General features: G+C 40.1%; 2 protein-coding genes across 10 annotated transcripts in view; one reads left to right on the top strand and one right to left on the bottom strand.

Annotated features, from left to right (window-relative positions):
• LOC107225375 (stress-activated protein kinase JNK) overlaps window positions 1-12952 on the bottom strand; it is a 163560-nt gene extending 150608 nt beyond the window's left edge. For 8 of the 9 annotated variants that reach the window (XM_046729785.1, XM_046729787.1, XM_046729786.1 and 5 more), the window contains exon 1: window positions 12749-12952. The gene's annotated coding sequence lies outside the window, so the exon portion shown is untranslated. The remainder of the gene's footprint in view (window positions 1-12748) is intronic. The other variant, XM_046729798.1, reaches the window with a different exon arrangement.
• A 34-nt stretch (window positions 12953-12986) lies between these two features.
• LOC107224982 (peroxisome biogenesis factor 2) lies at window positions 12987-15794 on the top strand. The gene is made up of 3 exons (XM_015665268.2): window positions 12987-13121; window positions 13205-13450; window positions 13741-15794. Exon 3 carries the CDS (start codon window positions 13754-13756, stop codon window positions 14588-14590), a length of 837 nt encoding a protein of 278 aa, XP_015520754.2. The 5' UTR covers window positions 12987-13121; window positions 13205-13450; window positions 13741-13753; the 3' UTR covers window positions 14591-15794.
• Window positions 15795-26774: the final 10980 nt, after the last annotated feature.

Genomic DNA, 26774 nt, shown 5'->3' with positions numbered 1-26774 from the left:
TGAGGATGGCCAAAATTTCTAAGGGCAAAACATTGAATCGCGAAAATACGGAACAGCCAAAAAGTCGACTTTTCAAATGTCAGACTCGCGCCTTTGTCGAAAATCTACGAATCCGAATTTATCAATAACGACTAACCAAAGACTCGAAAGGTCGAAATGTCGAAACCCGCTAAAGACGGAATGGCCAAAGTGCCGAAAGGTTGGATAACGTCGGAAATCCATATATTCTCTGCAACTCCACACGTATCCGATGACCGGTATCTAATGCCATCTAGCATACGGCTACGTAACTATGCAACCGTACTGAGGCCTTTCGTCTTTCCGACCCTTCTGCATTTTGCGGATCGGAATTATGCTCCTTTCCAACTTTTATCGTAGACAACTAATTTTTTCAGTTTTGCGACTGTTCGAAGTATTGGCCGCTCTCAATTTTTAATTTCGGAACTTTCATTTGTCTGTATCTCCACATTCTGTACGTTGTTCATTCGGAATGCCGTCTGTTCCGAAAATACTTTTTCGGATAAAAAAGCGTTCGGTTAAATGAACTTTTGGGATAACAGTTATTCTACCGGGTGATTTATCGAAAATCCCGACTTCGGTACGCCGATCATTCGTTGTTTTAAAATTCGCATCTCGAAAAATTCGGGTTCTCGACTGGCCGAGTTTTTGGTCTTTCGGGATTTTGACCCGCATCCGAACTAATAGTACAAATTCAAGTACATATCTAATAAATAAATATAAATATAAACATGAATAATAAATAAATTGTTCTTAGAATTTTAGTTTTACGTGAGAGAAGCTTTATTCTTCTTCTTTTCATACCGCCAAGAAATTCTTCGACTATTTGAACGATTCCCCAAAATTTTCCTGGCTTTCCGGTTTTTCCTGACTAGTGGCCACCACGAATAAGCTGCATTGCACTTGACGACGTGTGATATAATTCGGAGGAATCGGTTGCAAACATCATTATTCAATTGTTTATACTATTAGATCGCACAATTATGCGACTCAATTGGCTTATGCGAGTACAACGACGTGAGGCACATCATACTTTTGCGAGTACTTTGGACAATACTGGATTGAGTTATTACGGGATAGTGTAAATCAAAAACGACCAACTACGTTTCAAAAATACCATATTATCTCTCATTTCCAACTTAGCACTATCGTAGATCAATCGCAGATGAGAATGAATTTTATTCTCGCTTCTGCATTTGGTTTGATAATCAAAATTATCCTCAGGTGGCACAAAAGTACAATAAAATTGTGTATTGCATAGACTTCGTGTCAAATTGTTTTTTGGTAAAACTGCATAAGTATTTCCGCGATAAAAGAAAAAGGTTGCACTTGATTTTCGGAAACAGATTTTTGGTATTTCACTAACGGCTTTTGTGTCCTTAGAAATCAAGGTGATTGAACGAATTCACAGTGTTTCATTTGAAGCAAAGACCAGATGACGATAGGTAGTTCACCACAATTTGGATGCGGATGAGTGATTGAAAGGATAATTGAATACGTGTGTACGGAGGGTACGTGAAGAACCGGTAGCGGAAAACCCTCTTCGACATTGATGTCGTAAAATAGATACTTCAGTGGCGACAGGAGTAGTTGACGGGATGCGAGAACCGCGTGCATCGAGCCGAATCCATGCAGCAGGTAGGTAAAGGTAACCGGTGGAGTTTGTCATATTTTTAGCGAGTGATTGAACGCGGTTCACTTAGCTGTGAAATTATCAATAAAGGGCAAAGAGGGTGGTGGAGTTACAGGAATGCACGAGGAGGTCAACCGACTGCACTGCAGCAGCAGGAAAAGCAGCGTGTAGCTTCATCGCAGTTTCAAACCCTCACCTTTTCGTTACTGCAGCATAAAGTATCCTGCGGCGGAACAGAAGTCACTCATCATCCTCAGGGATCAAAAATTATACGAAGCTGAAGCTAGCAGCCAGAGTTAGCAGCCAAACATGCCAAATCTCTCACATATAAAACTATGCGATACAAATTTATATACATAATCGTAGAAAAGTCTTAGCTTTTTCTATGACATTGATCAGTTTTTTCGATTTTTTGGCCATAACGCCTCATTTTCATCAATGACGGCACGCTTGACTGCCAGCTGCCACATTAAAGTTAATAACGTTAACGTAACGAAACATCATGGAATAAATCGTCGTACGATTTTAGAACGACTTTCAAGAAGTTCAAAATATGAACATGTTTTCTTTGTTGTGATTGAGTAACTGAATTTTTTCCGAAACATGTATCTTTAAAGTAACGTTACCAACTTCAACCTCATTTTGGAAGACTATCCATCACCTCTGTCGTGGATTCGAAAATCACGGAGAGGAAAGTCTAAAACCGGAACCCGGAACTCGGAATAATTCGACGCCTCTTCTACCGAGGAAGGAGTTATGCCTCGAGCATCTGAGATACGCGTAATCGCAGGTACCAGGTGGAAACAATTTCGGCAGAGCAATGGCGCCGGGCCGGACTTCGAAGCACTAAATCTCGGATACCCAGCGAGCCTCTCTAACCTTTTGTGAAATTTCATCTCGTAAATCGAGGAGCTAAGACGGCTCGCTGAGGAGAGGATTCGACCAACAGATATTCAGGAAACAGAGAATGATCTAAGATTTCACGCGTCGATTGAACGAACCTTGGAAACGTCCGCGAGGAAATGATCCTGAACACTTTTGCCAACTTCACGGCACTGCGTGAAAAGTTGTAAGCGGCAAAAGTGTGACGATGAATGAGAGGAGGAAAAACCTCTTTTGCCTACGAAAACTAAGGGAATGCTTTTCTCGTGACTTGTGCTGACGACTCGAGAATATCGTTTTGAAGTTAGTAACGTTATCGTGACGATTCATGCTGAGGAAAAAGCGTTATTTCGCGATAGTGGAATTGTCCAAGATTCAGTAAACCGCAATAAAACAAAACACACTCATATTTTCAAATCTTAGTTCCGTAAAAATCATTGTACAATTGTTAAACTAGTGATTTTGTTCCAAATGTTTCGTTGCGATAACGTTACTAACTTCAACCTCGTTCGAGAATATGAAATGCGAGTTATCGTCGCTTTATCAATCTCTCTTACGCAGATAGACTGGAATGTGCAAAAAATCAATGAAACGTATTATGCGAACGTCATATCATCTGCTTAAGTGAGTACGATTCGGATGTTTTTACACGGGAGTGTGTGCATTTCACGGTTACGAAGTGATTTATAGCAGTACCTCTTCATCCTTCCAATACTTTATCAAGTATAGGACTTGAAGCGAAATGGAAATTTGATAAATGTTGTTTCTTTATTGTACGTTTTCGCCAATGGCTTGATCGATTAACCCGCCAAGTTCGCAATTTTTCAAATACTGCGGGTATCGTTGTACCTCATCGTCTCTTAAACTTTAACGAAAGTATAAAATAAATCTACCACTCTGCTATATACAACCCTTACTCGATTACAAGAATTTCACCAATCAATCGATAAAATCAGCTGCAAGATTCTTCGAGAAGATATAATCAAGGGTCGAAAAAACCGAAGTATAAACTGACTGCGCGAAAAGTCTTGCAGCGATGAATGAACAATCAGTGTTAACCAAGCCGCGTCCAAGATATCTGAGGGTAGAATACCTGAAATCAAAAAAACCAAAAAAATTCCGCAAAAGAAATGAAAAAAAGAAAAAGGCCCCGATCTATTCCTAGTCACCGGTTTCCCGAGACTGACACGCTCGGGGTTGAAAACTCAGCTCGCGTGGTTCGAGGAGGGCGGGGGAAAGTTGCTGGAGGGTTGCCGACGTAGGAAAGGAAGAAACCAGGGCGCAAAGGGGGCGAGGAGGGCGAGGCGGGCGCCTCGGATGACGTCGGTTCTGGTGGACAGAGAAGAGAATCCACCCCTGGCGATCAATACCTCGCCACGCCTCGCGACAGCGGCACCCAAATGCTGACTTCTCCGGCCGCCCGGTTTGCAGCCTCGAGAATGAGCTGAATTCCAAGCCAATGCCAATGCATGCTCTTCGTGCCCCGCACATCGTTCAAGTCCGGTCCATCCGTAAGCGCAATTACGACTTTTCTTCGAGTTGACGCGAGCGCGAGAAGAAGCGACTGACGCAAAAATAATGCTGCTTTCGACTAAATTGGGATATCTTTTTACGCGAAGTTCAATTTCTCATTATTATACACAAATTCAACGAACAGAACCATAATTCACCTATCAAAACACGATCTACAATCGCGATTATCAGTTTTGTAACAAATTACATTCATTGTTATATATAGACACGAATCGTGCTTCGAAAATTCATCGTATTTAATTCACGATATATTTTCTTAGCTTAATGATAAATGCTGTACAATAAATTCAAATCCGTTCATCTTTGGGGTCGAAGAAGTTGTGCAAAATCGCAGAATCGGTACACGTGTATCAGAAGTGGTGTGAATATAATTGTTGAATTTCTCGGGAGAATTTGCAAGGAAATTACGAATTCTACTATAGGTGAACCTACAAACTCGGTGGGGAACCACCGCATATTTCTTACAGATGTGTATGCATAAAACTTGACTTCGTCGATTAATAATAAATTGTATTTGCAAATCGGACGTATTACTGTAGTAATTATTTCAAGCGGAAATGAAGGCAGCTCGGGAAGCTTGAAAAGAAATTTTTTATACTAGATTCGAGCTACTATGGTGCACATGCTTTCACTGCTTTTCGAGACAAGGTATCGATAATATCATATTGGCGTTAAAATGGCGACGATTTCTTCCCCCGGTAGGGGCAAAAGTTTATAGAATACAATATACCGAGGAAAGACAGTGAAACAGATTTTCTTACTCCAACATCACTTCATGCCAGTATTATAACATTATAATATTATAATATATGTAATATCGTGCAATTTAGTTTTCTTTCGAAAACTAAACTCGAGTCCTGAAACTCCGTCTGCAGATGGTGACAAATTTTATCCGACAATCTCAAATATCTATATCTGTGAGATAACAAATACACGTATCAGACAAATAAACACTACGACTTAATATTTTAATAGTGATTCCAAAGACGTTGGATGGTCTCACTTTCCTATGGTAAAAAAAGAAAATTCGGACACCCGGTAGGATGCGGCAGCTAATATTGGCTACCTTGGCTCTTCAAAGGCAACGGAAGATGGCAGCATTTACCGCGAGAGGATTTTCTCCAACCCGAGTACAACACTTTACTCGGAGAGAAATGAATAATAACGGTCATTATCTTTTTATTACGAGGCGTAGAGCCAGCAGTGCGATAAGAAAAGGAATCGTTTAGATAATATATGTACATACCGCAACAAATTTGCGCTACTAATTGTCAGATCGAACGAAATAAACGGGTGTTAAATTCTGCTAATATGTGGTAATCCATTTTTCAATTATAACGGGAGTACAGAGGCTCGTCGTTACGAAATATTTTCGTTTTATACAAATTCTTAAACGATACTTAAAGGATTTAATCGCTGTTATTTCGTTTGCGTTATTTTCGAGAATTGATACTCAAAATTCGGGTATTAAGAATGAAAGACCTGGATCTTGAAAAGATTTTCGAAAATTATCGGGGTCTAGAATCGTGTTCGCAATTAATGTGACTGAAGGGCGAAGATCTTATGGGGTAGATATCATACACAAGCGGGCTGGATAAGTTGAATAATAGCGAATGAAACGATGATTAATCCATGTCGCAGGACAGAGTTTATAATAGATTAATTAATCAGCTTTGTATCTCAGCATTAAATTTTTCACTCGACAATTTCCGTGATTATTCCTCTTTGCATCAAGGCTAATTATTTTCTACTTAACGCAGTTGAATAATAATAATAATAATAATAATTAAAAAACGCCGGTGTGTAAATTAGGAATCTGAAACACCACCGAGGTATATAAATAACGCTTGTAAATAAAAAGTGCGACATACCTCACTGACAAAGAATAATCAGCAAGGTATTTTAACGATCCATGAGGCAACGCGACGTTGATACTCCAGAAATCAACTTCGTAACAGTAATTTAGTAACTTCTTGTGATTGATCGATCGAGCAATTGGCTGTCGTCGTCGGTCCCGCGACAAAGGGGAATTAATAAAGTCCGGGAGGATTGAAAACGAGATCATAATACAGAGAGATCGGTTTTCCCAAGGCATTCAAGACGTTTTCAACCTTCGATAGACGCGGCTTCAAAACGAATGTAACGACCATTGAGAAGAGCTCTGAATACGGTGATACAAGGTAAATGATGGTGTAACGAGACGCGATATCGAATAATGGATCATCGTGCTTATAATACAGGAGGATGCCGCAGGAGCCAAGCCAAACCCGGGCGAACTAAAATCACCGTTGTAAACACGGTTTAATAACGAGTATAATAGGCAAATCGCGTCCTCCGCAATGCGACCCTCCATGGTGTAAGTGCAGACCATACAGCGACGGATCCATATCGGAACGGATGGCTGCCCCTGAACCAGGCTTCGAATCCACCCGGCAAACAACGAGGTTCAGCCACTGCAGCCATCCAGCCCCCATATCACACCTGTTTGTCCAAATGTATGTTTAATGGTTACCGCTGTGTCGGCAAACAGCCAAATACAGCCCGCCTGCACGCATTATACCGAAATATTAATTAATCCGTATCGCGTTCTGTACAGAATTTCGATTACAAACTTCTAAGTATGTATAACCGTTTTGTTTTGTTGTACAGTGGGAAATACGAATTGTTGCCTTGTTTCATTGCAATTATCAAAGCCGGAGTCCGGCTTGACTTTTGCAATTCAATTAACGGATCACGAATTTGTTGTTTTTTTTTTTTTTTTTTTTTTACTTAAGAATAATACCTGATCAATGATTTGCAGAACGTATAATGTTTCATGCTCAACGAAGCCTATGTTTTGATTCAATCGCAATAAAACCGCAATCAATGGTTAGACAACTTATCATCATAATGTAAAATTTTAAGCTTTGAATCGATGTTGAAAAATGTTAATCATTCATCTTAAGACGTTCAATTTTTGCATCATTTTTCTATTCACTTGCGTTCTACGGCGCGAATATTTCAACAAAACATTACACACCTATAACGTGCTATATAAAATTTTAATCGAAACATCTATAACTTAGAATTCCAATTTGAACTTCTAATCAACTGTTTTTTTTTTTTTTTTTTATAATTCTAGAACTGAAAAGTACAACGCAAGTATATTCTTAGGTATCGTTATCAAAATAACGTAGCGCAAGCCATTGATCCTAAAATCTGAGCTTATAATTTCACACCTACTTTCATTCCTGTTCCAAATCAATAAAGCCTGGTTTTCTCGTAACTGGATGAATGAAATATATAGCTATAGATACCTTCTGTAGTTCTTTTTATCTATTTTTCGTCTGCACGCCAATGTCTAGGTTCTAGCAATCTACTCAATATGACCGTTTCCTCAGTTCCTTCCTCCCTTTATCTATCCCTCATCTCTCATCACCCATGCACCTAAAACTTGGGATTTTTCGAGTCTAGTGAGCTGCAGCCGATGAATACCAATTTTAAAACGAAGAGGCGCGTACTTCAGCGTCGTGAGATGATCGCAGTCTAGAGGAATGTCGTTACTATATGTATATATGTATATATATATATACACACATATATAGGTCATATCAAGTTTCCTGTTTTGCCATGCGGGATTCTCGGCGAGCTTTAAACCTCAGCGGATGGTAAGTCGAAAAAAAAAAAATAAAAAATATAAGGACAAGGCGCGTAAATTCCTGCACGCATATGTCACGTGTTTTGGCGCATGCAACACACATGCGCATATATTTTACGCAATAGATGCACGATGCCTGCTTGCTTTGCTTGCTTAGCTCGCTTGCTTGGATGCGTATGTGTAACGCTCCTCCTCTATACATACGTTCACCCGCATCGTGCTGCTTGTGCAGGCAAGTTACATGGACGGATACGTTCCCTCATGCACACCCGTCGCTGCGCAGCAGCCCCATTTAATCCCAATCAATGCCGTTGCGGGGTTGCGAGGGGTGTTGCGGAGGATCAGAGGAAACGGGAGGGCCCGTTTAAAATATTTACGTCATTCGCCGCGGCATTCAGATATTTTACCTTCGTACGTCTAGCTGATTCATGTCGCGATTCAAAGATCCGTTCGTTGTTTTTAATATATCGAACTGTGAATAGTTGAATAATTGTTGCCCCGATCACATGTACGCCAATTAGAAGCATGGGAATTGAATTGTTATTCAAGGGGAATGAATTTATCATCACAACTATAATCGTACCTGTGTATATTAACGTGTTTCAGAGAAAAATAATTTACGATTCTCCACCGTGCCACCCCTTAAAAAGTTTGTTCAGGTTAAAAGAGAGATTCTGTCGAAAGATAAGCGTTCTACGTTATGCGAAAGACCGCGCTCAATTGGGTTTTCACTTTTTTTTTTTTTAGATCTTTCTGAATTTGTGAAGAAACATGTTTTAACACTTCGATTATTATTTCTTTCCTGACGTTTATATTCGGACCGAATATCACGATATATAACACAACAATATATCATACGTGAAATCTTATTCTCCTAGGTTGAAAGTTTATATAAAGTTATAACTATTTTATAAGATTGTATTAATAATGAGAAAGTCGCCAGGTGCACTTCTCAAATATCCAACAGCGAATTAACCATACTTCAAACTTGCAATCAGTATTGCAGATAAATTTTCAAACGTAATTAATCCATAACTGGTTGTAATACGCAGAAATAATGATTTTCGCAATTAGGGTACTCGAGTTTTTCAGAGAAAATTGCCAGTTATGACATTTGCGAAGCAGCGTGTGTAAGATAAAACGATGATAGGATTTCATGAAAAATAAAGCGACAGACACGTGAAATATTACCGAAGACAAAAAATAAAATCGAAGCATGTCGTACTGCGTAAAATACGTGGTGAGACGGAGATGTCGAAAATTTGTACACCGAATATACGATATAAAGTAGACACAACGTATTTTTAATATCAAAAACAACATATTTCAGCATCTGATATAACGAGATCTTCGACATTCGTTATTCCCCCTTTGGCACGAAGCTACGATATATAACATATCTACACAATCGCCTGTAGAATTGAGCATATATATACATATATACGTATGATATTCGCGTCGGAACAGCTATCAGGAGAGAAGTTTAAATGCAAATTGGTCCATTTAAATATCAGACCAATTACCAGCGGTCGTCCGATCGGGAGCTCGAAATTTCGTTCATTAACGCGAGTGAAAAAAAATAACTTGAATGCGAAAAAGAAAAAAAAAAAAAAAAAAATAACAAGGGTAGAGGAGGAATCCTGCGGTTTCAGATATTTATTACTATACACATTACACACGTATGCGAAAGCCAAGTACATAACGAGCTTGCAAAAAACACACATTGAGAATCGGAGGAGGAAATTTACGACTTAATACGATTCGCAGCCGCCTGCGGAGGGGAGAAACGGAAGAAATAACGGAACTGGGATCGATACCCACACAACAGTTCGGATTTTAACGGGTCAACGGATCTCAGATTGTCCAGTGGCATGTTTGGCACATGGGGCTCGGCAAGCTGATAACACCGTGGGAGAAGGGACAATTTCGCTCGCAATCGAACAACGTGCAATTACCTGTAGCCAACGGGGATTCGACGGTTAAATCGCCGATATCGATGAATATGGCGATCGTGTATATCGGTTATAAAATAATAAAACTTTGTTGCAGATGAATTTCTGCATCGACGAATAATAGGATAAACGAGAATAAACGAATATGTCGCCCTTCGGGAAGGTATGGTATCGTTCTTTTACAGGGCCGGGTTATAATTAACGCTGACCTTTCAAACTGCTCCCTAAATTCACTGCATTTTTATGTTTGCACAGCGGTAATTAACGGCGTAGCGGATAAGCCGTTTCTGGTGTAACGAGTAGGCGATGCAAAGCTTGAATATGTTTAAATATATTTATATACATGTATACGCACATATAAATTAAGGTGGACGTTAATTTCCAAGTTATACTTCTCACCCTTGGAATCCATAGACAATCACGAGAAAACAGTGCGTGGACTATTTCAAATTTTTAGCTTGATTGGAGAGGATGACGAAATCGATTTTGAATTGAAAAATAAAAAACAACTCATTTTTTGAGTAAAAAAGAAGTGAGTTATTATTCAATTCATTTCATTTGGTCGGAAAAAGGAAAAATCGAAAACGACAAAAAAAACGGAACAATTTAGATAGAAAATGCAGCGTGGTGGTCTCTAAAACGCTTTTCACTGGTCAGATTGATTTCGACACCCTTTCCAATTTCGGGACGATATATGTGAATTTTTTTTTAATTGTCGAACAAACGCGGAAAAAAAAACAAAATAATAGTTTTCTTCTTTCTTGCTCGGAAATTGAGATCTTTATTTTTATTAGTTTAAATTTCAAATCGATTTCGGCACTCTTGCCGATCTAGTTAAAAATCTGAAAAAATTCACAAACAATTTTTTCGTCATTATCTATCGTTCCGGGGGTGAGAAGTATATGCTGAAAATTAACGACCATCCTAATATATATTCTAAAATTCATTCATCGGTAATTGTCGTAAAACGCAAATGCCACATATTTCTTTCTATGTACCGGATCTTAGAAAAGTGTTTATAATATACTATTCACTTCGTTCGCGACTGTTACTCTAGACGAAGCCGTTATACACGCTGAAGTACGTAATATTGTTTTGATCACCTGATTTCAAAAGAGGCACATAAGGAAAAGGGACAGAAATGATCGATTCTTCGTTACAACCGGCTCAGTTCTTCCAGCAGTGTACGGATTATTATTATTATGTAATGCGGTTGCCGGTGGCATAATTTTTTTACTACATAATGTAGATAAAGAAACCAAGGGGGTCTCTTTGCAGGTTGATAAAAATGATAATCGGCGTTAACTTTCGAATAATTAAGAATATACTGACCGGTTTCGTTTCATAATTAGCAAGACGGTCAGCTGTTTTTCCACGTTGGTCACTGTGAGAAAGTTTTGGCAAAGCAAAACGAAAAACAGCTTTACAAATAACTGTAGATCGAAAAGAAATTCGATGTTTGAATAGATTTTTGGAAGGACTATGAATTACCGGAAGCGAGTGAATAAAACGAAACAAAATAAGTAAACTTATAGCACAAACGCAACCCTGTGTATCAATCGAATTAACAGCTGATCATTCATCAGCGACAGGAAATATCTTGTTACGTATAATCACGTTAGTAATTAATTATCTACAACGCCTTTGAGGCTAAAAATGCGTCGTCAAAGATTCGTTTAGATGGAATTTCATTACTCTGTTAGACGGTGTAAAAATGTGCAATAAATTCATGCACGTAACGCGATGACCATAATAGAGTATATCATGACTATAACACCTACGTACTCGTCGGCATCGATCGTCAATTTCACACTTAATTCTGAACAAGAAATTTCGGCATAGTGTAAAGGAAAGCCTAACATACATATACTGCAATATATTCTTATAAATTCATGGGAAAATAATATCCATATGTATATATTTTGTACGTATTTTCCGTGTTTCGATTACGCACTATTATAGAAGCTTTCCCTTTTCACGAGTTTAAGTAATAACATAGCTACCATGTGAATTATATTATTCGAGGCTGAAGCTGGCAGCCAGAATTATCAGCCAAACGTTTCAATATTCATTCGCATAAGGTAATGAAATCCGAAGTCAAAAATTTGTGAAATATCATCGACCCCCCGATACATTTATAGAATTATGAGGATAAAACTGAACTGAATTTTTCTATTTGCAAAAAGTTTACCACGTTTGGCAGCTAACTCTGCTCGCTAGCTTCTTCAACTTCAGTCGATTTATCGTTCGAGAGAAAAAATTTGAAAAAATTTGCCAATACATTACATATGCTAATGAAACACACCGTCGCCTGTAAAGGCAATCTAGAAAAATGAAATGCTGCTCATTCTTTACGAGCAGAAAGAGGAAAGAGTAAAATTATGCAACGAGTAAACCGAGTACGTAAAAGACCGCAGATTGTACATATGATATACAATGACTCGAAGGATTGTGTACCACACGAAATGCGAGCCGGAGCCTGAGTGCGTATATATCCACATAATCTTGACGAAAGAAAAAGCGATAAAAAAAAAAAAAAATGATTACATCGTCAAAACAAGAGAAGCGTGTAGAGAATAACGGACGATGGATGAAATGAATATTTATATTCAAATGCGATGTGAATTCTCTGCTTAACCTTCGTCGGAATTGAATTCAAGGTGTCCGTACGCATGTTGCACCTAATCTGACACTTCGTCCCGGCGGCATCGTCGCGTCCGAAGTGAGAAACGATTAGGAGACCGTGTAGCAAAGAAGAGTCAAGAGAGAGAGAGAGAGAGGGGGTGGGGAGGGGGATGCAGGGTCATAGAGGAGGCGAAACAGGGAGTCGACATGTGCGAAGGTGGCGCCTGGCGAGGTTATGGCTCGACATTGACGTTCGATTTCGGGCCGCCGGGCGTACGAGAGGGAATCGGGCATGCGGTCGAAAATTGGGTAAACAGCGTACGAGGCTTTCGGTAAATGGCCGGAGGATTTAGCGCTGCCAGAATTTGAGGTTAACCTGTCAGCGCAGCGGTGCGGATCAATGCTACCACCTGCGGAAGCGGGGAGTAAAGAAAAAAAAAGTACAACGGTTTAATTCCGGTTACTCACCGCGACGAGTGTTGAGTACGGACCACTCCCCAGGTACGGAAACTCGGGCACGTGACAGAGGCGAATTTTCTTCCGTCCGTGTTGCGGCGGTGCCGAAGAAAATCGTCGCCGTACGGTGGCAGAGAATAGCCGAGGAGCCGGCGGTTCTAAGAGCAAAACATCGTCGCGCCACTCGGCGCAGGAAACTGAAAACTCGCGAATAGGAGGAACGACACTCGCAACAAACACACCGCGATGACGTCACACCACCAGCGGCAACATGGATCCCTCGAGTCTCGAGCCGAGCCTCGTATAACCTCGAATCTCGATTCACGGCCACCCGCCGATTATCTCTCCGCCGACCGTCGCTGCCTGGCTTTTACCGCGATTCAAAGTATTTAAACCACTCGCACGCGTTCACTCGACTACGACCCTTCCTTCCCTCGGTAATCCGCGAATAACCTTGACTTCTGACAGACAGCAAGACCGCCGAACTTCGGGTTCCCAGTCCTGTCAGTGACTAGCGCTGACTAGCGCAGACGATCAACGACGAGGCTGCTCTCCTAAGGCGTAGGCGAACCGACGCGCATATTCGACCATATTATACTGCCGGACAGCTTTCGAAGACGTCTTGATGCGAGGCTTCGTACACGATCCTGGATCGGTTTCGATTGCTGTCGGTATCGACGATTTTTTATACTTTATAAACGGTTAATACACCAGGTAAGTGTATCAGAGAATTTTTCGGACGCTGCGCACGCGCCGAGCGCGAATTTCAAACTGCCAATATTGACGATCTTGATTTTGATGTCGATCTATCAAGGATTGAAGATTATTTCTAGATCGTTATTTTATATTTTTGTAGTAATAGAAAGGAATAAATGCTTTGGATACTATCGGGTTTCTCTTGTACTAGTAAAATAATTTGAATATGATTGTACCTGATATTTTCTCACTCATCACGGTGCTAAAAGAGCCGATCGAATGTAAACAATGGTTCTAATGATTCGCAGACGAAAGAGCGTCATGGCAACATCGGCTTACGTGTCGCGGATCAACCAGATTGACGCGTCTCAACTTGATAAGGAAATTTACCACATCCTACGGCAGCAGACTACCGAGATATCGAAGTTGTGCACACCTGGAACGATTGGGAAATGGCAGCCAGAAATTAACGCCCTGTTGAAAGTGGTCGTATGGAATTATTCTCTCAGAAACGGAAACTCTACCTTCGGACAGCAGCTGCTGAACCTCCACTACGATAAATATAACAAGAAAAAGGCGATTCTTTATATTGTTCTTAGCGTTGTGCCCGGTTATCTTCAGGAGAAGATGATCGATAATAGACTGATTGGTAGTGTGGAGAGGGGAAACCAAATCCGTCGATTCCTCGATTGGATATCTACAACTGTTCGATTACTGACTTTTGTCAATATTTTGGTTTTTCTGAACCAAGGAAATCAGCCTAACATCATCGAAAGAGTACTGGGAATATACAATCGGCCGACAACGACGCAACGGCCAAGAAACATCGGTTACTCTTATATGACGAGAGAGTTATTGTGGCACAGTTTGATTGAATTATTCACTATCGGCCTACCGATGGTGAATGTTCACCTCATCAAGCAGAGGATCAAGCGAATCTGGTGGACGAGGAAAATTATTGGCAGATCTGTCGCCCCCAAATTGGAGTTCGACACAAAATGTCCGGAATGTGATCAGAGTCCTAATCTACCGAGGCACGCAGGATGCGAACATATTTTCTGCTACTACTGTATGAAGGCACGTTTCACTGTCGACAACTCCTTCGAGTGTCCTTCCTGTGGAGTGGAATTACACTCAGCACGAATGAGGACTGCTTGACTTCTAGACCATTGCTCCGCAGTCTATATTTCTGTGCTAAATATATCTGTACATATGTATATGCATTGGAACAAGGATAATAATTCAGATATTTTAAAGCAAACAGAGTCTCGTTACTCACAATTAACATTGAGTGCCTCAGCTATGAGTGTCAAGTTTTTCAGTACAATCAAAATAAGTTTTATTCTTTCGAAGGACAGCGATACTTTCTCCAGGTTGAGAGACATTTATAGCTCTTGAAATCCTACAGTGTTTGCTTGTATTTCTTCACTCTGAAAATGTGATTAGTATAGTATAATATAGTGTTTATTGGTGCTTTCTTGTACAGAATATGGCCACTGCACTAGGCAATGTGATTAGAAGCTTGTGGCACGTAGCGCTATCTAACGGCAAACTTTTGCAACATAAAACGTCACATGGGCAGATAATTCGACTGCGTTAGATTGTTAACTTGGAGCATATTGCTCTAACGTCGGTACGTTAGAATTCACGCATACCGTTGACTGATATGTATATATTTTCAGTCAACGTTAGGTTGTAGTAGATATTGCTATTCTTTGAATACCCGCAGAGGGAATGTGACCATATCTAATTTTGATACAAATATCGAGTTTGCTTGATGCAGCTAGCACTTGTGTGTTACATATTACTAATTGTAAGATGAACATTGTCATTGCACTTACGAGTTTTGTATTGTCGTGAATTTCAAGCAATTTTGTATTGTATGCAAATTCTGCTGATGATGTAACAAAAAAAAAAAATACATTCCAAGAGAATGTTCTTCAACGAGGTCAAGAAATTTCATTTCTATTGTCTATTGAAATAGTGCACATGCATTGATCCGATACTTATGTTCGACCAGTAATTTGAAATAAATTTTCTAGTCATATTATATTGTACATTATTCCCAAAATTATCTAACCTAATATACACCGGATATAAATATAAGGTTTGTAAAAATAAATGTAAATCAGAACTGGCAAATCTGCGTGAGTTAGAGCTGAGCTACAAACGAGTTGTTAGCATGAGTATTACTGAATATACAGACAATTTTAAAAAGTAAAGTGAACAAATAGCTTGTTATACTTGGCGACACCCCTAGAACAATTAAAAATGTACAACTTATAATAAGAAGAAGCCGAGCAATAGGACGGGTTTGTTTTGTCTGCAACAAATAAAAAAAAAAGATTGACACTCGTAAACTAGAATAAAGAGATTCGGTGATTCTTATGTCTTTTTCAATACCAAAGATTGTCTATGAGTTTCGTAGTGGACGGAAAAGTATTTCAAAAGTTACGAGTAATAGTTTACATGGAACTGTGAAATTTCTCATTCATACGTACAGCATAACGTGGCGGTATGAACGGTTAAAGTTATACGGTCGGTATTACGATACTGTTTCGGCAAAGTATCAATGCATAAGTTGAAACAGAAGTATTTCAAATCATCATATATGAACTTACACTCGCGTACAATGTTTGCCTGTCCGTCCCTACTTCAAATCTAGCCGCTTGTCCGTGTCGCGACTCAAAACAAATGTGCTTTGTATCTATGTCCTATTCTCTATACTGTTCCGAAATCATATCCGTATATCATCAATGTGTATTTTCGCCTGTAAATCGTCAGTTATCGTTCTCTTGCGATACAGATCGCATCGCCTCTGTATCTTCCTCGAATAAAGGATCTTTAATTATTAATCAATTATTATAAGCATCCCGCTTCCTCGCCATAGCCATCTATGAACAATTCGTGGATCCCACATCCAACGATCCAGTATCTATTGTCATCTCTCCAAACAGACAGGCAACGCATCGTTGAATTCTTACCTTGGATGAATATGCTTCAAAAATATTGGCCGGTAGTACGGAGCTCACATATTATGTCAGGAATTGTAATAAGTGGTAGACCGAAATATACTCCTTGAGAAAAAGTCGTCAACTGAGGTTATAAACAACACGCGTAACAATTGAAGATCGCGCTCGAGTGCGCAGCAGTGCCACGCGCAGGGTGAGCAAATAACTCGCTGCACCGCGAACTTGGAACCGAATTCTCGTCACTGTGTGATTATTTGTCAATATATCTTCTGAACCAGTGCACCACCCACTATGAAATTTGCAGACAACCTTTCGCATTGAAGAAGACACGCTGTGTATAAACTGTAGCCCATTCGACTTAGAAAGGTCGATCAGCTCGATCATCCCCGTGAGAAGGAGCGTAACCGCGTCCACCGCCAACCACCCCCAACTACCTCCGATCATCTCCAACTACCGTCAACCACCTTCGTCCTCCTCGTCCCCCTCCTCCTTCTCCTCCTCCTCCTCCTCCTCCACCCCCTCGTCGTCCTCGGCATCCTCGTCTTCCACGACCACCTCCGTTCACCTCCTACCACCTAAATGTGTGTTAAAGTATACTCGAAGTTTTAAGAAGCTTCGTCCTCTCTCTCCCCATTAAAAAAACAAAATCGCCGTCAATCACCTTTTTAGGTCTTTAAATCAGGACACTGCGTTAAATACTGTCTCATATCAAAATTAGCGCATCCGTGATGTATTACGGTTACTCTGAATTTTTTTCCATCCGAACACTTTTCGAAAACAATTCTGCTTCTCTACCCAACGTAGATACTTCACTTGCGACTAGCTAAAACAGCGTTCTGATTCTATGCCTACGAAAATTCAAGATCGAGAGAGCAAATGAAAAGTTTTCGGAATAATTATGAATATTAATGTTATGGAGTACATCGAGCGCGTGTCGAATAGAATCCCATTTCGAAATGAATGATTCTTCTACTTTTATATCATGGCCGTATTATTGTAGATAATCTAGTTTGTTTCCTAGAAAATTATAAAATATATAGTATATATCACGTATTAATCCTAAACGGATCACATATATTAATATCGTACATGGACCGCATATGCAGAAGTATTTGGTTGACCTATAATCTCCCAATAATTAAGTCATTATTAGTTATACTTTCTTTTGTTGAATTTTCTGTTTCTTCCCAACCCGTGGCCCTCCCTCCCGGAGCCCGAAGATGGGAAAATACGCCAAACCAAAGCCTACCTACACGAGAGGAAAGTATCGCAGAGACTACGCCTCTACCGTGTAGCATCTATTGACGAAATATTGTGCCGAATCGACTATCGACGGAGCGGGAAACTGCAACAACAATATCATGGATCGTCAATACCGTTGCAACCTCATTTCTACCTCAATTAAGGAGGTTGGCGATGAAAATTAGAATGTGGTCACTAGACGGACTCTTAATACAACTTTTTTTCATTCGTCTCCTAATTTAGTTCCGAATAAATAAAAAAAAATTCTATTCCGAGAGGAAAAAGTACTTCTAAGGATCAACCTTTGCCCATTAGAATAATATGGGATTCTGACATATTCTGGTTTCAAGTTTTTTTCAAATCCTGGAGATATTCAAAAAATTTGACAAGCGTCACAATCTACTTTACATTAGTGACATACTTGGAAAAAATTTTCATTGGCTCCTCGTGAAATATTTTATGTTATTTTAAACGCATGTGTAAAAGCGAAAAAAAAATTCTACCAAAAATAGGATTTTCATGAATTGGGGAAGAATTTTCATTACATCCTTAACGATTTCAAACGATTCGACGTTATTCTCATCAATTCCCATACTATTTAAGTATTTCCGAAGTCGCGAGGGGTGGGGGCAGAAGGCGGGGATTGCGAGCAGAGCGAGCACGGAATTTGAAATTAATGATATTTGAGATCAAATATTGTAGCTTATAAACATATTAAATTAATTTATGCCCAATGTCTGGCGATGTCACAATAAATGAATGGAAAGTATTGATTTTTGGCTCGGGTGCCTCCTCCAAATAGTATTATTTTTAAAATAGCAACATTGCCTCGGATGCTCTTTCTCTTCTTCATAAACTTTTGTACCTTGTTCTTTTACCAAATGTGAAAAATTTGCTACGCGTCATTCAGATTAAATCCTCTGAAGTCAACTGCCTTTTTTCTACGTTGAGACACGTCGATACATAATATCTAAAATTGGACACATAAAATAGGATATTTTATTAAAACAAGTATGTGTAACTCTGTATTCAGAGTTGGTGAGAATGAGAATAATAATTGAAATTATCCAACAGTAATTTCCACTGGCTGCACTCAGTGCGCACTAAGTGTTAAGTTTAATCAAAAATGCTGTATGATTATGGCAGGAGTGTCGATATTTTCTCCATAAATACAGAAAAAAATTATGTAGACATACCTATTTTTTCCATGTTTTAAACTAGCATTACAGTACAGGTGACGAAATTCCCAGATTATTTTGAAAATTGTTTCTATATTTCTTTCGTGATAATGATTGCCTAAAGTTCACCGATTTTTGGTGCCGCATGGACTGAAGTATAAATAACAACTGCGCATTTTTTAATTTCAAATAACTATGTGCAAATAGTATTTTTATGTGAGATAATCTAAGTTTGCAGCTAAAAACGCACCGGCGTTGAATGAGCCTCGAAAATTCAACGTAAATTAAAGCATGTAAAATTTATTTTCAGTATCAGCCCCGTTTTTGCTGGCGATGAAAATTTTAGTCATGTATCTTAGACTAAGTAAGTACATAAGTTACATTGTACATAAGTAGAACTTTATAATTTCACGAGCTGTGTAGGATATACGGCGTCTAAACGGCGATACACGAAAATTTTAACCGGTGATCATTACGCGTTTGCAATAATATTCAACACTGCATTAACCATCTGGATACACGTGATGGTAACATTAGTTCTCGTCGTCTTTACATACCGACCGTCTACCGACTTAAGCTGCACGACGCAGAGGATGCCGCTTGACGATGAACTTATCTCGTCGATTTTCACTTTCGAAAAGCTCCATTAGGCAAAAGCTTCGGTCACGCACATACCAGGCCGTGGATCTAGTGACTATCGTCGTACACCGTGAGTTGGTACTCGATGAAAAAGTCCTGTTGCTGATAACCGTGAGCGTCAACTTATCCATCGTAGTTTACTTGGTTGAATATTCTTTTTAGCGTGCGTCGATGCGCCAAAGTAATGGTTGGAATTTTCTTGAACAGATAGGGTGAGCTGCACGTCACAATTGGAAATTCATGGCTACAAATAATCGAACTTTCGGTACAGTTGAACTCGTTCACAATTTATTTCTAGTTACTGCATTTACTCTTGGACAATTTTTATAGATTTTAATTTTCATCCATTACATGGATATCCTGCATTTTAAGCTTCAGGGCTCAATGACATTTGAAGTGGCTTTAAATTGATATTGAATCATTTCGAACCATTTCCAATATAGATATCCAATTTCAGTTTCAATTAATTCCACTGCGGTTTGAACTCTTAATGACTGATTTGATCGAGTGAACAGCCGGTCGGATAGTTAACGATCGAAAGTTAATGCTAATTAGCTTAACAGAATCGTGGTTGGATCTCAATCGTGTGAAATAATCTTGCCACCAAATTTTATGCATAAATTGGCGAAGTGCTCTCGCAACACCGATAAGCCGTTCATCACCAAAACATGATGATGGGCATCGCTTCGAAAGCTTACAGTGTTTTCATTGGATATAAGTGTAAGATGCATAATAAAAACGATCAGAAATAACTACGATGAAGTTTCCATAATTTGAACAGTGGAATCATTACTCAAAACATTAAATTAAAGCTCAGATCATCTTCGAATATTCTATAATACGAATAGATCGGTTTCGTGTTAAGATGGTTTTACTACAAATATCACAGCTACGTGTTACTTATAACTACTATTTTATGTATATATATATATATATGTATATGTATACTCTTGAAAATGTTTGCGAATTCACTACAGTTTTCTGCGCAGAAGTTGAGCAGGGGTATAATTTCTGCATACAGCTAAGTGGAATTACCATACATTCCATGTCAATCCGACAGCTGACTCACAATTTTATAAAACTTTGTTACAAAAGTATGCATTTGTCATTCAAATTTCTTAAACTTGTGGTGTGAACGCAGTTTACTTTTTAATTTTGTACAAATTGTTCTGGATATACTAATTATCCGGATACTCGAACTATTCGGATACTCGAATTATCCGGATTTGAAGTTTTATAACTGACGGATCCGAGCAATGCGGATATCCGAATGTCCGGATAGCTCGGATCACAAAAACACTTTCACAATTAATTGTAGTATTAATCGGTTAGGCTTCTTCTCACGTAAAACCTCCAACGAACTATCGATTTTACTTCAGGAAATGATTTTCCCGTTTGATCGACCAGTTATTCGACAATAAGCGTTAACTACTAGGTGTAGTATTAATATGAATTTACCATTACTCAGGTCTTACTACTAAATTCGTGACCGATAATTTACAATGCAAAACGAAGCTGAAAATCAGCGTAAATTGTCGGCACGTGCCCAGTCTTCAAGGCCCTCTTTGGCTACTCCAAATGTCAGAATAGGATTAGAATATCGGTCACACAATGACGACGTAGACAATGCAGCCTGGTGCCTTAATCAAGCTATCCTTACACATTTAACCCAGTTTACCGATCCTCCGAGCGAACGAATGCAAATCTAACCAGGAAACAACTTCTAATTGCAAAATAGCGGCGTGAACAATGATTCGTATAAACGATTCATGGCTAATAATATTCACCTGCATCGTGTGCCTACATATTATAGTCTTCGCTAGTCGATAACGACTTGTGTAATTCTATTTTCAGTGACTAAAAACCTTGACAAAGTCGAGCGGAATAAGAATTCCAACGTGCTAAGCACTGTAAAAACGTGTTTGACAATTTTTGACGCTCATCAATCGCCTCGCGTCTCGACAGTGAAAGTTTCGACAGCCGGCCCGACAGTCGATGATCGATATTATTACCCCAATCGAAACGGAGCCGCGTCGTAATACGGATAAATGGATGCGTATTCGACTGACCTTATTAGAGCCGAATGCACGGCGTCGGGCTGATGATGCGTCCGCCCTTTCGCCGGGGCCGATTTGAGGTGAGCTGATCCGGTTCGAAGAGTCGAAGTGGAGAGAACTAACCGGCACTTAACGATTGGTCATTAAGCCGGTGAAGAAAATTGAGACGTCCGGTTAACGACGCAGGAGACCTCATAGCCAATTGAGCAGGCCTTGATGCACCTCGCTCGGGCGTTGTGTACAGGGACGTCATATATGCCTAATATATTACAGGCGCGCATACGTAAGCGAGTGAGATATAAACCTGACCGTCTCTTAACGTACACGTGTACGGGGCATAAAGCGACCCTCGCGTTTATACGGGACACGAAAAGGCCCGTAGCTTCAGAAGGAAGTTGGAGAAGAGCAGGCTGCGGGTCACTTAAAGGCATGTAATCTGTTTTTTCCACGGGATTAACTCCGCGGCAGCTGAAGACAAGCTCCTCGTGAGCCACCGTTGCAAGCACGTATCGAGTTTGATTGGTATCCTGGGATAGGTACCTGCCCGTGACGATCCGATCTCGGCACCGAGTTGCAGGATGCGGAGGACGCGGACTAGGACGACCCTCCCCAGGCGCATCGCCGGCCTTCGTGGGGGCTTCGCTTGGCGAATCGCATAGGCGAGCCTTGTAGGAATTAATTGCTCTGCACGCCAATTAACGCGCCAGGCTGAAATGGCCCGCGAGAATCTGCAACGAGACGCTGAATGGTGGTGATACGCGTATAAGCACATGCGTACGTACGTACATGTATACGTTATACGTAAATGTATGTATTGTATATAAATATGTATGCATATTATACACATATATACACCTATGGAGATGCACGACGCCGACTAGCTGCTAATTAATTTCAATCTCTGGCGCCCCGAGCGCCATTGACCAAGCCGTAAAATAAGCGCAATTAATTAGCTGCGAAAATTCGAAACTCTTACTCTTTCTCTCTCTCTACGTATCTCTTCGTCTTTCTCTGTATCTCCTTCTCGTTTTGCATCGCTTCATTTTCGCCCACCGCTCGACTCCGACTAGACAACGACGACGGTGGAATTGTACCGATCATGCCGACCGCCATCATTCTTACCAGCTGTACCGCTATTCGTCTGCGATCCTTAATTATTATACCTCTAGGAATACCGTAAAACTACTCTTATTCCATAAATATCTGGTGAAGTGCAAACTTTTTGTATGGTGAGCATTTCTCTGCGGATCGACAAGTTAGAACAAATTTTTGGATCTCGTTGAAGAAACAATTATAATTGATTTGAATTTTCTAATCTTGGCAAAGTATAAAGTAGTTTTCAAAGTCTAGATAACATCCGACGATAAAACGGTATTCTTACAAAACGTTCGTAGCTTCCATTTCTTCAGATCATTCCGCGAAGTGTTCACACATCTCGGTTTTGACTATCTTGGGGGAAAGAAGTGGGCTTCAACGAACGAACGTGCGGTCTAAACATTGGCGGTAAGTCTGATTGTCACATCAGCAAATGTTTAAGTTGCCGATTTGGTTTGAAAAGTATTTAAACTGGTACCTACGCGTACACGACGTATAACTTGCAAGGATCAGATTTTCACCTTGCATTTCGCAGGAGTATCCCTCAATTTTCCAAGCCTACAGCGTTGCCGCTTTCTAATCGGAGAGAAATCTTACGATTTATAAGTCTGGCCAGCGTACAACTTCCGGAAAAATGATCGTACCATTCATTGCAGTACAGAAAGATTGCTCTCTCGCTTAAGAGATGCTTCTGATTCATTGGCGGATTAACGATCAGGTGCAAGAATTACGATACATTGAATAAAATCGAAAAAAAATAAATAAATAAATAAATAAAAAAATGCCAAGTTTCAACACCGCGCGAATTCGCGGTACGGAGAGATATCGAAGATGTGGTTCCGTGGTTCCCTACCTGCGGGGTTCGCCGAAGCCGTTGCGGAGGCTCATCGAGACCGAGAGGATATACCGACGCCGTTCTGCGCACCTATGAGTAGGTAGGTATATAGAGAAGGTAGAGAGTTAGCAGAGGTTGATTTATGAACCAATTAGTCTCGCGTACCGGACGTATAGTCCTGCAGGCAGGGACCTACCGTCGTCCAGATGATATCCTCCTAAGTACGAGGGCATTGGTTAAATCATGTCGGATATCTGCGAGCTAACCTTTTATGCTCCTAATAGAGTCAGTATTGCAGTTTACCCCGGGCAATTTTACACACAACCGTATATTATTGCACATTATTTTATTCGTTTATGCCCAACTTGTTTTTCTTTTCATTTTGTTATTTCGCTTTACTCTTTACCTCAATTCTTGCACAAATCGCGCGCAGCTCGTTATTCATTCTAACCAAAACTGTCACTCGCCGCAAGCCGTTCCACCGGTGACGAAGTCTGTACAGAGTAAGCCGTACCATTTCTGATCCTTATACGCGGGTACGCTTTTCTATGTAAGTATAATAGTTTCGTCCGAAGAGCTATGAGCCTAGTCACGAGAGAAGATTTGTCGGCAGTCGTCTATAGCAGGCTTTTTTCAATCTCCTAATGACTGCATAGAGCTGCAACGTTATGCAGCATCAAATTATAAACGTTGTCGTAATTCTCGGAAATAGTTGGTACATACGTATATCGTTGCCTAGCTTTTCTAAGTTCGGATTTGCCGTATATAATTCTCTTGGTGAAATACTAATTGACACGCACGTTACACGTGAGATGATCGGTACAATCTCATAGCGGCTAGTAGGTGAGATAAAAAAGTAAGGTGGAAAATAAATGAAGCGACGCGTTCCGAAATTAGTCTGCTGGTATTTTCGGCCATCGCGTTGCCTGTTAATTTTTGCAAATTAAACTAGCCGTTCGGGTATAATCCATCACTAACACGCCACGTTACGATTTCGAGTAACTTTCAGTTACGCCTCTCTGTCGATGGTGAAGCGTATAAAGTGATCAGATCGTCTGGCTGTTTCGCAACATTCGATACATTCGAACATTACAATACTTACTCGATCGAGCAGGTATATCTAACGTTGCAAAATTGTGGCGTACTTTGGAATATAATACACGTAATGTCCCCGCGGGAAGCCTGACATGCTTCTCATAATACGACGCGAGCGCAGTGATCGAGGGAAAAAAATCATCTGGCTACCATTATCCCAAGATCTCGCGATCGTGTTTTACCGAGGGAGAATTTTCTGCACAGAGAGCGTGCAGTGTTCACGAATTTGAAGACGTGGTCGCAGCGTGCTGCATGAGAATATGCATTTATAATGCAGCGCAGCGACTCGAACTGCAGCAGCAGCAGTGAGTCGTTTACGATAATCTCGGCGGACCGGCTGTCCCAGCTAATTTACGCGCTCGCGATCTGTTTTAATTTTGTTTCCTCGACAGTCGGGCATTTTTCTGAGAACGGTTAACCGAACGAGTGTCTATTTTAGAGCCACCGACGCCGCTAAACGGTGAACTTCTCGCGGTGACAGATGTGACAAGGCACCACGAATCGCTAACGCTAAGGGTATTATACATGTATGTACGAATACACACGACTTAACCGCGGGATTATATAGACTTGAAACGTGGAATTGGTGAAGCGGACATGTGGCGTAATGTGTAAAACGTCGTGCTTGATCGCTTCCTGGGTAAAAAAAAATTTTTAAAAAATAATAATAATGAAAGAAAGTCATAACCGAAGCTATAAAACCGAGCATGAATTCAAACTAATTAGACCGCGTAGTTCAATATTTTCAGAACCGTAACAGTTTACAGGATACCTTGCCGTACTTCCTGTATTTAGATAATTTATTTCTTTCCATTTTTTGCGTACAGTTCCTGAGTCGTCGAGTAACCAATCTTAGCCACGATAACTCGAGCACGGATTTCTTAAGCCAGGCGGGTGTAATTCCAAAAGCACCTGCGCACGAACCACGCAGAAATAAAGTTAATGATTAACAACGCGCGAACCAATTACAAAATAATTAATATGCCAAATTTTCAAAAGTTTCAAATGTTTTCACTGGAAACTTATCTTTTTTTCTCCTGCAAACTGAACTGCTTCGATACGGATTTCATGCGAAGACACTGTGAACGAAATATTTCTTTCAACGTGTGTCATCAGATTTTTCAACCATTCAACCTTATCCTATGATTCGTTATCATAAAATGAATTGCGCAATTGAAAGAGAAATTATTTTATCTCCAAGTGAGGCAGTTGCGAACTTGAAGAGTTGCGACTATAAATAAAATACAAATGAAAATCTCGACGGGCTCACGAGTTTAATTATTTCGTTGGTGAGCCATTTAAGTTTCCGTTAACACGGCGAACTTTTATGAAAGAATCGAGTAATTCGTCTGGAGAGGAATTTGAAGGAGACGAAAAGGGGGGGGGGGGGGGGGAATGCAGATGTTTGATAGCTCAGTTTCTCATAGGAAAATAAGGAGGCGGATAAAAGCTTTTGGAACGAAAAGAATAGGAGTTTCCTAGAGAGGTGGTCTCGGCACTCTGATAATTACGGGAACAAAACTCTGGCGAATTTGGCTCTCGTCGTTCGCGAATATAACCCGCGGCCCAACTGAAATTTGAGCCGCTAAACTAATGCTGCCAGCACGAAGGCATCACGTACGCCTGAAGGGGCAGAGGTTATGCGTAAAAAGAAAGACGGGGGAGAGAGAGTTTTAAAAGAAAATAAGAAGCGAGCGTTGAGACTTGAGCATTAGCTAATACGCGTGTCATCGCACGGAATTTATGCTCGGAAATTAAAACCGAATCCCTTTTACACGCGTGTAGTATTTTATACCTGCGTTCAACCTGTGCACCTCGTTTCAAAGTGAACGCGCAATTTATGGGCTGAAAGAAAGAGGAATGAGTTGGAAAACGATCGCGATATGAAGGAGAGACACATTTTTCAGTTCAGTCGAATCGCACGGGATGCTTCTGAAGATTATTGATCGCAAGTTTGTCAATTGATCGATAACTTTCTTCAATCACCAAAAGAAGATATAGAAATGGAATTTCAAGTTGAAAGACAAAGACAAAGAATAGTTTCATTTCTTGCAGCCGCTAGATGATTCTAATAACAATAGGTGCCGTTGCAACGGTTTAAACAATGAGATAAATTTCATTTGTTATGGTAACTAGAAAAATTTAGTAAAACAGGAATCGTTAAAAAAAACTGTTCGAATATTGTTGGAATTACGAAAAACGAGGTACGCGTAACCATTTTGCGCTATC

This window comes from Neodiprion lecontei, chromosome 1 (assembly GCF_021901455.1).
Source record: "Neodiprion lecontei isolate iyNeoLeco1 chromosome 1, iyNeoLeco1.1, whole genome shotgun sequence".
Taxonomy (NCBI): Eukaryota; Metazoa; Arthropoda; class Insecta; order Hymenoptera; family Diprionidae; genus Neodiprion; species Neodiprion lecontei.
The sequence above is the reverse complement of the archived record's forward strand: the minus strand, read 5'-3'. Positions and strand labels throughout refer to the sequence as shown.